We start from the raw sequence: 15104 nt of genomic DNA, 5'->3' as shown, positions 1-15104 counted from the left end.
AAGACTAAATAGCAATGGAGGAGGAGAGCCAAAGGGAGATGAGCAGGCAAGGAAAAGGGGTGAGGGGGTAACCAGAATGGGGAATGAAGAAAGGTGGGGGAAGGGGTGGGCTAATTACCGGAAGCTAGATAAATTGATGTTCATGCCATTAGATTGGAGGCTACCCGGATGGATTGTGAGGTGTTTCTTCTCCGAACTGAGAGTACCCTCATCGTGACAGTAAAAGGGGCCATAAATGGACATGATGGACTGGGAATAGAAAATTAAATTGAAGTGGGTAGCCACTGGAAGATCCTGCTGTTTGTGACAGACAGAGCAAAGGTGCTTGACGAAGGCCCCTAATCTGCATTGTGCTGCACTGATGTAAAGGAGGCCACACCAGGAGCACTATACACAGTAGATGACCCTGATAGACTCATAGGTGAAGTGTCGCCTCACCTGAAGAGATTGGGGCTCTGAATGATGGTGAGGGAGGTGGTGTTGGGTAGGTGTGGCACTTATCAAGCTTGCAGGTATAATTGCCAGGAGGGAGATCAGTGGGGAGGGACAAGTGGACAAAGGAGTTGTGCGTAGAACAATCCTTCTGGAAAGGAACAGGGTTGGGGAGGGTGAAGATGTGCATAGTGGTAGAATCCCATTGGAAATGGCAGAAGGTACAGACAGTTATGTGCTAGTTATGGAGGCTAGTGGAATTGAATGTTTTATCATTAAACCCCTCCATTAACTACCATATTATTTCTAAATTTATTACAATTGCATCATGCTTTTACATGTGTGGTTGTTCACTAAATGTGGTTATTTTACTATAGAGTTGGAGTGGACCAGAAAGATTGCTTGCATTAGATGAATTAATTGACAGCTGTGAACCTACCCAAGTAAAGCACATGATGCAGGTTATAGAACCTCAGTTTCAACGAGACTTCATATCACTCCTCCCAAAAGAGGTGAGATTCTTGGGTAAAGTCGCATTCTAGATTAACCGGTATTCTTAGTAGTTGGCATTGCAGTATTGGCAGTGTAATATGTAATGCTAATCAAAACTATTAATTTGTAGTTTCTGAAATGTGTAGCCGTGATATGAAAATGACAAGAATTCTTTTTTTAAAAAAAACACCTTTGTTTACACAAGTAAAAACCACAGACTTGAAGCTTGAACTGTTGATCTCCCCCATTCATGTGTACTGTTAAGACAATAATGTTTACACAATCCTGTTGTGCGGGAGACAGTATCCTGCTTTAGTATAACTGGTTTTGATGAGTTTTTTTATGCTCAGCCACCATTTCAATGAAAATCCTTTACCATTGTAATAAGATAATAATTAGATTTTTGTAACATGTTTGCATTATAGCTGGCATTGTATGTTCTTTCATTCCTGGATCCCAAGGACCTGCTACAGGCAGCACAAACCTGTCGCTATTGGAGGATACTGGCTGAAGATAACCTTCTTTGGAGAGAGAAATGTAAAGAGGAAGGTTAGTGTATATTTTCTGTCTGATATTTGCAGCTTTGGAACATATCAGTACTGTTTGGCTTGTTTACTCCAGGAAGGTAAATGAAACTATGGGTAATAATATACCAGTGAAAGTATGCATAATTGGTGCCCAAATTACTTTTTTTTAAGGCAGTATTTTTTGATTTTCTTTGAGTCTTCACCAAATCAGTCCTTCTAAGTAGTGATGATTGTTTTCTTACATAGGAATAAATGAACCTGTATACATCAAAAGAAGAAAAGTGATCAAACCAGGCTTTGCTCACAGCCCTTGGAAAAGTGCCTATATCCGACAACACAGAATAGACACTAACTGGCGCTGTGGAGATCTAAAAAACCCAAAGGTACTGTCTAAAAGCGAATTAAGGAGCTGAAGATATGGGAACTACTTCATACTGTTTGCTACTTTGTATAAGTGGATTAAAGTGTTGATAAGGCAAATGAGAGAGAATTATCCAGTCAAGTCTATTGACTGCCAGTGAAGCTAGTCTCTCATCGTTCTCTTTAACACTCACACCATTGAGAGCTGATTCTCTCATCCACACATCAACTGGCAGTCTTCTCTTACATTTAGCAGTCTAAACTCTGTCACAGATTTTCAGTCCACCTGGTTTTTTGATCAGCAAAATGAGAAAGTGAAGGAAGAGGGATCTCTGGCTCTGTCTGAGGCTTTGGAAGAGTAAATTCGGCAAAAATGTTTCTCTTTTTAAATTAAAAAGAATAGTCACATATCAACTACAAAAAAAGGCTCGGGTGAAAACTTCATCACTCACTTTGTGTTGGGATACATTTCTTAATAACAGGAAAAGGATTGGAAGCTATACTGCAACACCCAGTTGTAAAGTCATATCTTGTGGCTTTGTTTCCACTGGTAAGTGAGGTAACACAAATCAGTCCACATGTTTTTAATTAACCTGTGTGGAAGGCCTTGATCAATTCTGCCCATTGTGGTTTATTATAATTAATTTTTTCCATTAGAATTATGCTGCTACTGCTTGTATTAAATTTATTTAAAGGTTAAACTTCCAGAAGTTTAAACTTCAGGGTTAAAATTAGAGGTTAAATTTTCAGAGCTACATTATTTGATCCTCATGAGCAAGAGTATAAAATAGAGCAAAACGTAAAAGAAACAAAATTATAACATTTCATCTGTATTTATAATTCAACATGGGACCTTGATCTTGTGGCTTTTGTCAGCTTTTTTTTTATCTTGCTCATCTTTTTTTAAAAGCCCAGTTAATATATATACATACTGGAATGTCATTTTCTAGCCAGAACATCAGCTTCTACACTGAGCAGTGAGCCTAGTTTGAGATTTTCTGTAACATTACTGTCAATAATCTATTATATTTTGGCTGAGAATTGCTGTCAGATTATTTACTTCAACACGATTACATTTTTGTAAATTATTTACACACCCTTCCGAACATTAGGCATTCCCCTGATAACTGGATGGCTAGGCAATTTAGTAAAATAATACCATATTGGGTGCAAGGATAACACTAATAGTTTAAAATAATTTAGTCAGATTGTCTCCTACTGTCACTTGACTGGGATGCACCATCACTGTGATATCTCCATACCTCAACTTAAATCTTTCTACATATATAATGAAAGTATGGTTTTTGGGAATCAAAACTTCTACATTATCAGATTGACAATCTGCTCTTTTTCCTTTGCATTGACTTCAAATTAAATCTTAGGACTGGCAGAATTTTTTTTTTCAATTTGCATTGGGGATAGGGGATAGCAAACAAACTTAACCAGGACTGCTAATTCCATTGCAATGCAGTGATAGTATTAGGATTCATAGAACATAGAATAGTACAGCACATTACAGGCCCTTTGGCCCACAATGTTGTGCCAACCCTTAAACCCTACCTCCCAAATAATCCCCCCACCTTAAATTTCACCATATACCTGTCTAGTAGTCTCTTAAATTTCACTTGTGTATCTGCCTCCACCACTGACTCAGGCAGTGCATTCCATGCACCAACCACTCTCCGAGTAAAAAACCTTCCTCTAATATCCCCCTTGAACTTCCCACCCCTTACCTTAAAGCCATGTCCTCTTGTATTGAGCAGTGGTGCCCTGGGGAAGAGGCGCTGGCTATCCACTCTATCTATTCCTCTTATTATCTTGTACACCTCTATCATGTCTCCTCTCATCCTCCTTCTCTCCAAAGAGTAAAGCCCTAGCTCCCTTAATCTTTGATCATAATGCATACTCTCGAAACCAGGCAGCATCCTGGTAAATCTCCTCTGTACCCTTTCCAATGCTTCTACATCCTTCCTATAGTGAGGCGACCAGAACTGGACACAGTACTCCAAGTGTAGCCTAACCAGAGTTTTATAGAGCTGCATCATTACCTCGCGTCTGTTAAACTCTATCCCTCGACTTACGAAAGCTAACACCCCATAAGCTTTCATATTAAAGATGATGTGAAGATAGACTTAAAACATGATTTCGATTGGATTGTTTATAAAAATGAACCAAATTAGCAACCATTTGAAAAGTTTAACTGAATTTTCATGTGCAGCTGGTGTGCCTAGAATCTTTGGGCATGAAAAATTTGAGTGATGGACACATTATTTTTGTAATGAAGTACAGTTAAACCCAATTTGTCAGTATATTGACTGGTTGTATCACAGCATGGTATGGAAACACCAATGCCCCAGAATGGAAAATATGACCCAGACCATCACAGGTAAACCCCTCCTCTCCTCTCCATTGAACACACCTGCATGGAGCACTGTTGCAGGAAAGTTGCATCCATCATGAAGGCCCCCCCACTATCCAGATCATGCTTTGCACTCACTGAGGAGCCTCAGGGCACTCACCACCAGGTTTAGGAACAGTTATTAGCCCTCAACCATCATGCTCTTGAACCAGTGGGGGTAACATCTTTCAGCTTTACTGTCCTATCAGTGAACTGTTCCCACAACCTATGGACTCACTTTCAGGGACTCTTCATAGAAACATAGAAAATAGGTGCGGGAGTAGGCCATCCGGTCCTTCAAGCCTGCACCGCCATTCAGTACGATCATGGCTGATCATCCAACTCAGAACCCTGTACCTGCCCTCTCTCCATACCCCCTGATCCCTTTAGCCACAAGGGCCATATCTAACTCCCTCTTAAATATAGCCAACGAACTGGCCTCAACTGTTTCCTGTGGCAGAGAATTCCACAGATTCACCATTCTCTGTGTGAAGAAGTTTTTCCTCATCTCGGTCCTAAAAGGCTTCCCCTTCATCCTCAAACTGTGACCCCTCGTTTTGGACTTCCCCAACATCGGGAACAGTCTTCCTGCATCTAGCCTGTCCATTCCCTTTAGAATTTTATACATTTCAATCAGATGCCCCCTCAATCTTCTAAATTCCAGCGAGTACAAGCCTAGTCAATCCAGTCTTTCATCATATGAAAGTCCTGCCATCCCAGGAATCAATCTGGTGAACCTTCTTTGTACTCCCTCTATGGCAAAAATGTCTTTCCTCAGATTAGGGGACCAAAACTGCATACAATACTCCAGGTGTGGTCTCACCAAGGCCTTGTACAACTGCAGTAGTACCTCCCAGCTCCTGTACTCGAATCCTCTTGCTATGAATGCCAGCATACCATTCGCCTTTTTCACTGCATGCTGTACCTGCATGCCCACTTTCAATGACTGGTGTACAATGACACCCAGGTCTCGTTGCACCTCCCCTTTTCCTAATCGGCCACCATTCAGATAATCTGTTTTCCTGTTCTTGCCACCAAAGTGGATAACCTCACATTTATCCACATTTAAATTGCATCTGCCATGAATTTGCCCACTCACCTAACCTATCCAAGTCACCCTGCATCCTCTTAGCATCCTCCTCACAGCTAACTGCCACCCAGCTTCGTGTCATCCGCAAACTTGGAGATGCTGCATTTAATTCCCTCGTCTAAGTCATTAATATATATTGTAAACAACTGGGGTCCCAGCACTGAGCCTTGTGGTACCCCACTAGTCACTGCCTGCCATTCTGAAAAGGTCCCGTTTATTCCCACTCTTTGCTTCCTGTCTGCCAACCAATTCTCTATCCACATCAATACCATACCCCCAATACTGTGTGCTTTAAGTTTGCACACTAATCTCCTGTGTGGGACCTTGTCAAAAGCCTTTTGAAAATCCAAATATACCACATCCGCTGGTTCTCTCCTATCCACTCTACTAGTTACATCCTCAAAAAAATTCTATGATATTCGTCAGACATGATTTTCCTTTCACAAATCCATGCTGACTTTGTCCGATGATTTCACCGCTTTCCAAATGTGCTGTTATCACATCTTTGATAATTGACTCTAGCATTTTCCCCACCACCAATGTCAGGCTTACTGGTCTATAATTCCCCGGTTTCTCTCTCCCTCCTTTTTCATCTCGTGTTTTGGGTATTTTTGCTTATTTATTTATCTTTTTTTTTCCTTTTGCATTTGCACGGTTGTGTTTTGAGCATTGGTTGTTTGTCCACCCTGTTGGGTGCTGTCTTTCATTGATCCTATTATTGTTCTTGGATTTACTCAGTGTACCACCAGAAAACAAATTTCAGGGTTATATATGGTGACACATATGTAGTTTGATAATAAATTTACTTTGAACATGAATTATTCTTTCTCAGCAGGTGCTAAAAGGTCACGATGATCATGTAATCACATGTTTACAGTTCTGCGGTAACCGAATTGTCAGTGGCTCTGATGACAACACATTGAAAGTGTGGTCTGCTGTTACAGGAAAGGTAAACTTCTTCAGTTCCACCTATTACCTGGTCACTCCTTAAGTAAAGCTAAATTTTGTGAATGCTGAAAGTCAGTTTTGATGAATTGGTATCAGTTCCAAGGGAAGATCATTTAGCTGAGATGTAAACTATCTTTAGGTGCTTTCTGCTTTAATTGCTTCTATGTTTGTGAGTTTTAATAATAACACGGAACAGTAGAGTGCACAAACAGAGCCTTCGGCTGATGTTGTCTGTGCCAACCATGATGCCAAATGAAACTAATTCCATTTGCCTGCACAGGATCGATATCTGCCCATTCCTTTCATGTTCATGTGTCAATCTTAATACCTTTTGAATGCAACCATCATGTTTGCTTTCACCACTACCTTGACAGCACAATGCAGGCACTCCCCATCTAACAAAAAAAAACAACAAACATGCCATGCACGTCTCCCTTAAGCTTTTCCTCTTTCACCTTAAAGGCATCCGCTCTAGTGTTTAATATTTCTATCCTGGGAAGATTCTGACTACCTGTCATATCTATGCCCCTCCAGAAGAAACAACCACAGTTTTGTCCAACAACTCATTATAGTGAATACTGTAATGCAGGTGGCATCACGGTGAACCTTCTCTGAACCCTCTCAAGCCTTTTGTAAAAGGGCAGCCAGAATGGAACACAATACTCCAAACTGCAGTCAAACCAAGTTTCATACAGCTGCAACATGACTTCCTGACTCATACTTAATGTTTTGACCAATTAAGGTAGGCATGTCATAAACCTTTTGTTTAAGCACCCTGTCAACCTAGTTTGTCACCTTCAGGGAACTAAGGACTTGGATCACAAAGGTTCCTCGGTACATCAGTGGTCCTAAAGGTCCTGTCATTTGTACATTCCTCTTGTGTTCGATTTACCCCCCCGCCCCCAGTGCAATATCTTATACATGTCTGGATAAAACTCCATCTGCCATTTCTCCAACCATATCTTCATTTGATCCATAATCTGCTGAGAACTTAGAGACAATGTTCTTCATTATCCACATCTGTACCAATTTTTGTATAATCTACAAATTTAGTATTCCAACTACATTTTCACTCGTCATTTATATACAGTGGCATGCAAAACTTTGGGCACCCTGGTCAAAATTTCTGTTACTGTGAATAGTTAAGTGAGTAGAAGATGAACTGATCTCCAAAAGCCATAAAGTTAAAGATGAAACATTCTTTTCAACATTTTAAGCAAGATTAGTGTATTATTTTTGTTTTGTACAATTTTAGTGTGGGGGGGCGGAGGAAAGGAGCACCATGCAAAGTTTGGGCATCCCAAGAGATTTGAGCTGTCATAACTTTTACCAAGGTCTCAGACCTTAATTAGCTTGTTAGGGCTATGGCTTGTTCAGTCATTATTAGGAAAGGCTTAATAATGACTCGGAAAGCTTTATAAATACCCTGATGACTCAAACCTTGTCCCAACAATCAGCAGCCATGGATTCCTCTAAGCAGCTGCCTAGCATTCTGAAAATTAAAATAAATGACGCCCACAAAGCAGGAGAAGGCTATAAGAAGGTAGCAAAGTGTTTTCAGGTAGCCGTTTCCTCAGTTTGTAATGTAATTAAGAAATGTCAGTTAACAGGAACGGTGGAGGTCAAGTTGAGGTCTGGAAGACCAAGAAAACTTTCTGAGAGAACTGCTCATAGGATTGCTAGAAAGGCAAATCAAAACCCCTGTTTGACTGCAAAAGACCTTCAGGAAGATTTCACAGACTCTGGAGTGGTGGTGCACTGTTCTACTGTGCAGCGACACCTGCACAAATATGACCTTCATGGAAGAGTTGTCAGAAGAACTCTTCTGTCCTCACCACAAAATTCAGCGTCAGAAGTTTGCAAAGGAACATCTAAGCAAGCCTGATGCATTTTGGAAACAAGTCCTGTGGACTAACGAAGTTAAAATAGAACTTTTTGGCCGCAATGAGCAAAGGTATGTTTGGAGGGGGGGAAAGGGTGCAGGATTTCATGAAAAGAACACCTCTCCAACTGTTAAGCACGGGGGTGGATCGATCATGCTTTGGGCTTGTGTTGCAACCAGTGGCACGGGGAACATGACACTGGTAGTGGGAAGAATAAATTCAATTAAATACCAGCAAATTCTGGAAGCAAACATCACACTGTTTAAAAAAAAAACGCTGAAGATGAAAAGAGGATGTCTTCTACAACAGGATAATGATCCTAAACACACCTCAAAATCCACAATGGACTACCTCAAGAGGTGCAAGCTGAAGGTTTTGCCATGGCCCTCACAGTACCCCAACCTAAACATCATCGAAGATCTGTGGATAGACCTCAAAAGAGCAGTGCGTGCAAGACAGCCCAAGAATCTTACTGAACTAGAAGCCTTTTGCAAGGAAGAATGGGCGAAAATCCCCCAAACAAGAATTGAAAGACTGGCTACAGAAAGCGTTTACAAGCTGTGGTTCTTGACAAAGGGGATATTACTGACCATGCAAGGTGCTCAAACTTTTGCTTCGAGCCCATTTCCTTTTTTGTTATTTTGAAACTGTAAAAGATGGAAATAAAAGTTTTCTTAAAATATTAAAGAAAAGTGTCATCTTTGACTTTATGCCTTTTGGAAATCAGGTCATCTTTTACTTGCTTAGCTATTCACAGTAACAGAAATTTTGACCAGGGGTGCCCAAACTTTTGCATGCCACTGTATGTCACAAACAAGAGGTCCCAGTGCTGATCCCTGCAGAACACATTGGTAGCATACTTCTAGTCAGAATAATAGCACTCTGCCACAACCTTCGTCTTCTGGTCAAGCCAGTTTTAAATCTAGTGTATCAAGTCATTGTGGATCCTATGAATCTTAATCTTCTGGATCAGCCTCCCAGGAGGAATCTTGTTAAATACCTTACTAAAAATCTATGTTGTTAATATCCACTTCCCTACTTTCATCAGTTATTATTGTCACCTCAAACAAAAACTCGAGTTTGTAAGACAGGATCTGCCTCACAACCATGCTGATTATCGCTAATAAGGCCACACGTTTATAAATGTGAGTAAATTCTATCCCCATGAGCCCTCTCTAATAACTTCCCAACCACTAATACAAGGCTCACTGACCTTTAATAGGAAGCTGATGTAAAGTTAGAATTCAGTGCACAAATTTCCCTAATTTTGAAAATTACTTTTGTTTCCTATTGCTCATAACTACAGAAACATAGCTTGACTGTCAAGAAAAATTGGTAAGGCATAAATTGTTTTTTTAAAAAAAAAAATTCCCTGCTTGATTGATTTCCACCACCCCCTCCCCCACCGTGCTAAAACTGCCTGCCTATTAGCATTATACTGTTTCTAAAATTCAGCTCAAATGAAGTTGAACTTTAATTGTTGCTCAACTATGCATGAATACCCATGAACGTAGCCAAACTAAACAGCATTCCTCTGAGGCCAAGGTGCAAAAGCATTGTACCATCAGTCATGCACAGCACTATGATAGCAGTAACAGTCACACAAAAAATAGCGAGTCAAATTTGTTTGCTGAATACTTTGCACAGCTACCACCACAAATGCATATTTCACACAAATGAAATATGACAAGTTTAACCATTTTTTTGTCTAAAGTAAAAATCAGAGCATATTCGCCTTGATTAGAGGCGGATATTGACCTTTTAAAGTTTTGCTTTCTCCATTTATGATCTATGGTGTTTATTTATCCATTCATTTATCCTCCTTTGATTGTTTTGCTAGTCTCTTACATCCAGTGTGATTGAAGATAAGTAGATTTCCTATTCTTTAGTTTTCTAAACAGAAGCAGTAAGATATCATAATGAAACAGCTACAGAAAAGCAAATGAAAATTTATTTGAAATAATTTTATTGAAGAAATTAACTTTCAAGCAATTTACAACAACTCCATTACTTGGTTATTTCCTATTTATTTAGTGTTTACGAACATTAGTAGGACACACTGGTGGTGTCTGGTCATCACAGATGAGAGGCAATATCATCATCAGTGGATCAACTGACCGGACATTGAAAGTATGGAATGCAGATTCAGGAGAGTGTATTCACACGTTATATGGTCATACCTCCACTGTGCGTTGCATGCACCTCCATGAAAATAGGTAAGATTCTGCTTCAAATTACAGAATATTCCAAATTGTTTTGGTGTTAATTAGAGAAGTTCTCTAATATATTCATTATAATTTGAAACAAACTGGCATATTCATTGCTTGGCTAAATTGATAATAGATACATATGATCTAAGAGCTACACCTCTTGTTTGTCATTTCAGAGTTGTGAGCGGTTCTCGAGATGCCACTCTTCGGGTTTGGGATATTGAAACAGGACAGTGCTTGCATGTGTTGATGGGACACGTAGCAGCAGTGCGATGTGTACAGTATGATGGACGAAGAGTTGTTAGTGGGGCATATGATTTCATGGTTAAGGTGTGGGATCCTGAAACAGAAACTTGCCTGCATACGTTACAGGGACACACCAACAGAGTCTATTCATTGCAGGTGAGACACTGGAGTAATCATTGTAATATTTTCCCTCTTTAAATGTTTTTGTTTTGTCTGCTACAGCAAAAGAAGAATGTGTTTATTATTCAACAGGATGTGTTGAGCTACACATGACTAATCATTTATATAAATGTAAGGCAGCTTGACATCTGGATGCTTTATTGTTCAATGAACTTGATAAGCTATTTTTTATTGAAGTATTATTCTGCAATGCCAGACACAGAAGACGGATCAGCTACCTGATCTGACTTGTGCATGGAAAGCAGGAAAGAGTTGGAATTTAACTTGTGGATGGGTGAATTGAGATTAAATTGGCATTAGAGCTTGAGCTGAAAGCTCTGCAACCTGCCCAGTTCTGCCCAGCATTGAAGAAGTTGGCCAGCCAGCACTGCAGTGATGCCCAGGTTTTGGGAGGGTAAGGGAAGTATGCAGTTATTGTTGGGGAGACTGGCATCATGACAGTGCTCTGAAGTTTCAGTAGGGGGTCATGGGAGAGAGTTTGAGGTGATTGTGGGGAGGTCTCAATTGGTACAGAGGAGAGAAGATTCATGTTGCTCAATAACTTGCAGGTTGGTAATGCAAAATTAAGATCACATTCTCCTGGGAGTAGCTTACAACAGGCAGCTCCAAAACAGTCTCTTGATGACCTTAAGCTCATTCGGGAGAATAAGGAGGTGTTGACAGGAAATAGTCACCCCTAAGTTGCAGGAGGCAGGTAGCTGGGTATCCGACAGGGGTGGGAAAGGGCACAGATAGCCAATGCAGAGTACCCCTGAGACCTTCTCCCTCAATAATAAATATACAACTTCGGATATGTTGGAGGGGTCGGGGGTTGGGGGGTGGAGCTGCACTGACTAGATCTCCAGCACTGAGCATGGTTCTTTGGCTTAGAAAGGAAGGGGGAAGAAGAGGGGTGCAGTAGTAATGGGCTATACCATAATTAGAGGAGCAGAAAGCAGATTCTGTGGGCATGAAAGTGTCGTCCAGATGGTATGTTACCTCTCATGTGCCAGGGTCAGGGTCAGGGATATCTCTGATCAGGTTCATGGTATTCTAAAGGGGGAGGGTGAACAGCCAGAAATCATGGTACATATTGGTACTCTAACATAGGCAAGAAAAAGGTGTGGAGGTCCTGAAGTGCAAATATAGGGAGTTGGGCAGAAAGCTGAAAAGCAGGACCTCACTGGATTGCTGCCTGTGCCATGTGCCAGTGAGGGTAAGAATAGGATGATTTGGCAAATGATTGGGTGGCTGAAGAATTTGTGCGGGGGAAGGGTTTCGGGTTTCTAGATCATCGGGATCTCTGTTGGGATAGGTATGACCTGTGCAAAAGAGATGGGTTACACTTGAACCCAAGGGGAACCAATATCCTTGTGGAAAGGTTTGCTAGAGCTTTTTGGGAAGGGCTTAAAGTAAGTTGGCAGGGGGATGGGTTAACCCATAGTAATAGAGCCGAGGATGGGGCAGTTAGTATACAACTAGATGCAGTGTGTCGTGAGAGGAAGGACAGGCAAAGGATGAGGTAAATTTGCAGTCAGTGGGATGGGTTAACCCATAACGGGAGTAGAACTGAAAGATTCGATGACTACAGGACTGAAGTCGGTCTATTTGAATGCATACAGTTGACAAAATAAGGTAGATGATCTTGTAGCGCAGTTAGAGATTGGCAAGTTTGATGTGGTAGGTGTCACTGAGTTGTGACTGAAAGAAGATAATTGGGAGCTTAACATCTAGGATACACATTGTATTGAAAGGACAGGCAGGTAGGCAGAGGGGGTGGTGTGTCTCTGTTGGTTTAAAAAATGAAATCAAATACTTAGAGGTGACAAAGATGTAGAATTATTGTGGGTAGAGTTAAGAAACTGCAAGGGTAAGAAGACCCTGATGGAAATTATATATAGGGCTCTGAACAGTAGCCGGGATATGAGCTACAAGTTACAACAGAAAATAGAAATGGCAGATTAAAAAAAAAGGCAATGTTGCAATAGTTGAGGGGGAATTTCACTAAGCAGTTAGATTGAGAAAATCTGGTTTGTGCTGGATCCCAATAGGTAGAATACCTATGATAGGGCTTTTTAGAGCAGCTTGAGCCCAATAGCAGAACAGCAATTCTGGACTGGATGTTTTTATGACCCAGATTTGATTAGAGAGCTTAAGGTAAAGGAACCTTTAGGAGTGATCATAATATAATAGAATTAACCCTGTAGTTGGAGAAGAAGCTAAAATTGGACTTATCAGTATTATAAAGGAGTAAAGAGAATTAAAGGCATGAAAGAGAAGCTGGCCAAAGTTGATTGGAAGGGGACATCAGCAGGGATGACAGCAATGGCTGGTGTTTCTGGGGGAAATTTGGAAGGCACAGGAAAGATGTATCCCAAAGATGAAGAACTATTCTAAAGGAAGGATGAGACTACTGTGGCTGACAAGGGAAGTCAAAGACAGCATAAAAGCCAAAGAGGAGGCATATAATGTAGTGGATTAGGAAGTTTTTAAAAACTAACAGAAGGCAACAAAAGAAGCCATAAAGAAAGAAAAGATGAAATACGAAGACAAGCTAGTCAATAATATAAGAGGATATCAAAAGCTTTTCCAGATATATATAGAGTAGAAGAGAGACGAGTGGATATTGGCAAGCTGGAAAATGATGCTGGTGAGGAAGTAATCGGGACAAAGAAATGGCAGCCAAACTTAATCAGTATTTTGCATCAGTCTTCTCTGTGGAAGACACCAGTAGAATGTGAGAGTGTTAGGGGCAGAAGTGAGAGTGCTGTTCCTATTAGTAGGAAGATACTTGGGAAGCTGAAAAGTCTGAATTTCTGAAGGCATTAGTAATGATCTTTCAAGAATCACTCGATTCTGGAATGGTTCTGGAGGACTGGAATGCAAATATCCCTGTACTCTGAGAGGGAGGCAGAAGAAATGAAATAAGCTGGTTAGCCTGACTTCAGAAGTTGAAAAGATATTGGAGTCCATTATTAAGGATGGGGTTTCAAAGTACTTAGAAGCACATGATAACGTAGGTGAAAGTCAACATGGTTTCTAAAGGAGAAACCTTGCATGAGAAATTTGTTGGAATTCTTTGAGGAAATAACAAGCGGGATCACAGAGTTGATGGATGTTGTTTGGATTTTCAGGAGGTTTTTGACAAGGTGCTACACATGAGGCTGTTTAACAAGATAAGAGCCCATGGTATTAACAAGAAAGGTACCAGCTTGGATAGAAGATTGGCTGACTGGTAGGAGGCAAAGAGTGAGAATAACGGGAGCCTTTTCTGGTTGGACTGCTTTTTGGATGAAGGAATTAATGGCTTTGTGGCCAAGTTTGCAGATGATACAGATAGGTGAAGGGACAGGTAGTGTTAAGGAAGAAGAGTGTTTGCAGAAGGATGTGGATCAGAGGAATGGACAAAGAAGTCGCAGATGGAATATAGTGTAGGGAAGTGTTTGGTCATGCACTTTGGTAGACGGAATAAAGGTGTGGACTATTTTCTAAATGAGAAGAAAATTCAAAAACCAGAGGTGCGAAGGGATGGGAGTTCTTGTGCAGAATTCCCTGAAGGTTAGCTTGCAGGTTGGGTCAGTGGTAAGGAAGGCAATGCAATATTAGCATTCATTTCTAGAATATAAATTCTAGAATTCAGTACTAGAATACAAAAGCAAGCATGTAATGCTAAAACTTTAAGTCAGTGGTCAGACTTCACTTGGAGTATTTTGAGTCGTTTTCAGCCCTTTACTTGAGAATAGATGTGTTGGCATTGGAGAGGGTCCAGAGGAGGTTCATGAGAATAATCCCAGGAATGTAGAGGTTAACATGTGAGGAGGATTTGATAGCTCTGGACCTGTACTTACTAGAGTTTGGAAGAATGGTTGGTGGGTGGGGTTGCAGAATCTCACTGAAACCTATTGAATTTTGGAAGGCCTTGATAGAGTGGTTGTGGAGAGGATGTTCTTTATAATGGGGTAGTATAGGACCAGAGGGCACAGCCTCAGAATTAAGGGACGTCCATGTAGAACAGAGATGAAGAAAAATTTCTTTAGGTAGAGGGTGGTGAATCTGTGGAATTTGTTGCCACAGCTGACTGTGCAGGCCAATTCATTGGGTATATTTAAGATGGTGGTTTAAAGGTTGATTAGTCAGGGAGTGAAAGGTTGCAGGGAGAAGGCTGGAAAATGGAGTTGAGAGGGATAATAAATCAGCCATGGTGAAATGGCGAAGCAGACTCGATAGGCCAAATTACCTACCCTAATTCTGCTCCTGTCGTGTGTTCTTATAGCATGTCTAAATTGTTCTGCATTGCTTCAGAGGGGATGTTGCATAAGGCATTACATCATCACAACTGTTATTGAAATGGAAATTGGA

General features: G+C 40.7%; 1 protein-coding gene across 11 annotated transcripts in view; it reads left to right on the top strand.

Annotated features, from left to right (window-relative positions):
- Positions 1-15104, top strand: part of fbxw7 (F-box and WD repeat domain containing 7) — a 355529-nt gene that overhangs the window by 329613 nt on the left and 10812 nt on the right. For 7 of the 11 annotated variants that reach the window (XM_063046483.1, XM_063046480.1, XM_063046478.1 and 4 more), the window contains 6 exons: positions 810-944; positions 1350-1473; positions 1698-1834; positions 6132-6248; positions 10165-10346; positions 10517-10742. In XM_063046483.1, coding sequence (XP_062902553.1) covers positions 810-944; positions 1350-1473; positions 1698-1834; positions 6132-6248; positions 10165-10346; positions 10517-10742 — 921 coding nt within the window. The remainder of the gene's footprint in view (positions 1-809; positions 945-1349; positions 1474-1697; positions 1835-6131; positions 6249-10164; positions 10347-10516; positions 10743-15104) is intronic. The other 4 variants (XM_063046479.1, XM_063046481.1, XM_063046488.1 and 1 more) reach the window with 2 other exon arrangements.

This window comes from Mobula hypostoma, chromosome 4 (assembly GCF_963921235.1).
Source record: "Mobula hypostoma chromosome 4, sMobHyp1.1, whole genome shotgun sequence".
NCBI lineage: Eukaryota > Metazoa > Chordata > Chondrichthyes > Myliobatiformes > Myliobatidae > Mobula > Mobula hypostoma.
Note: the sequence above shows the minus strand (reverse complement) of the source record. Positions and strands in the feature narration are given on the sequence as shown.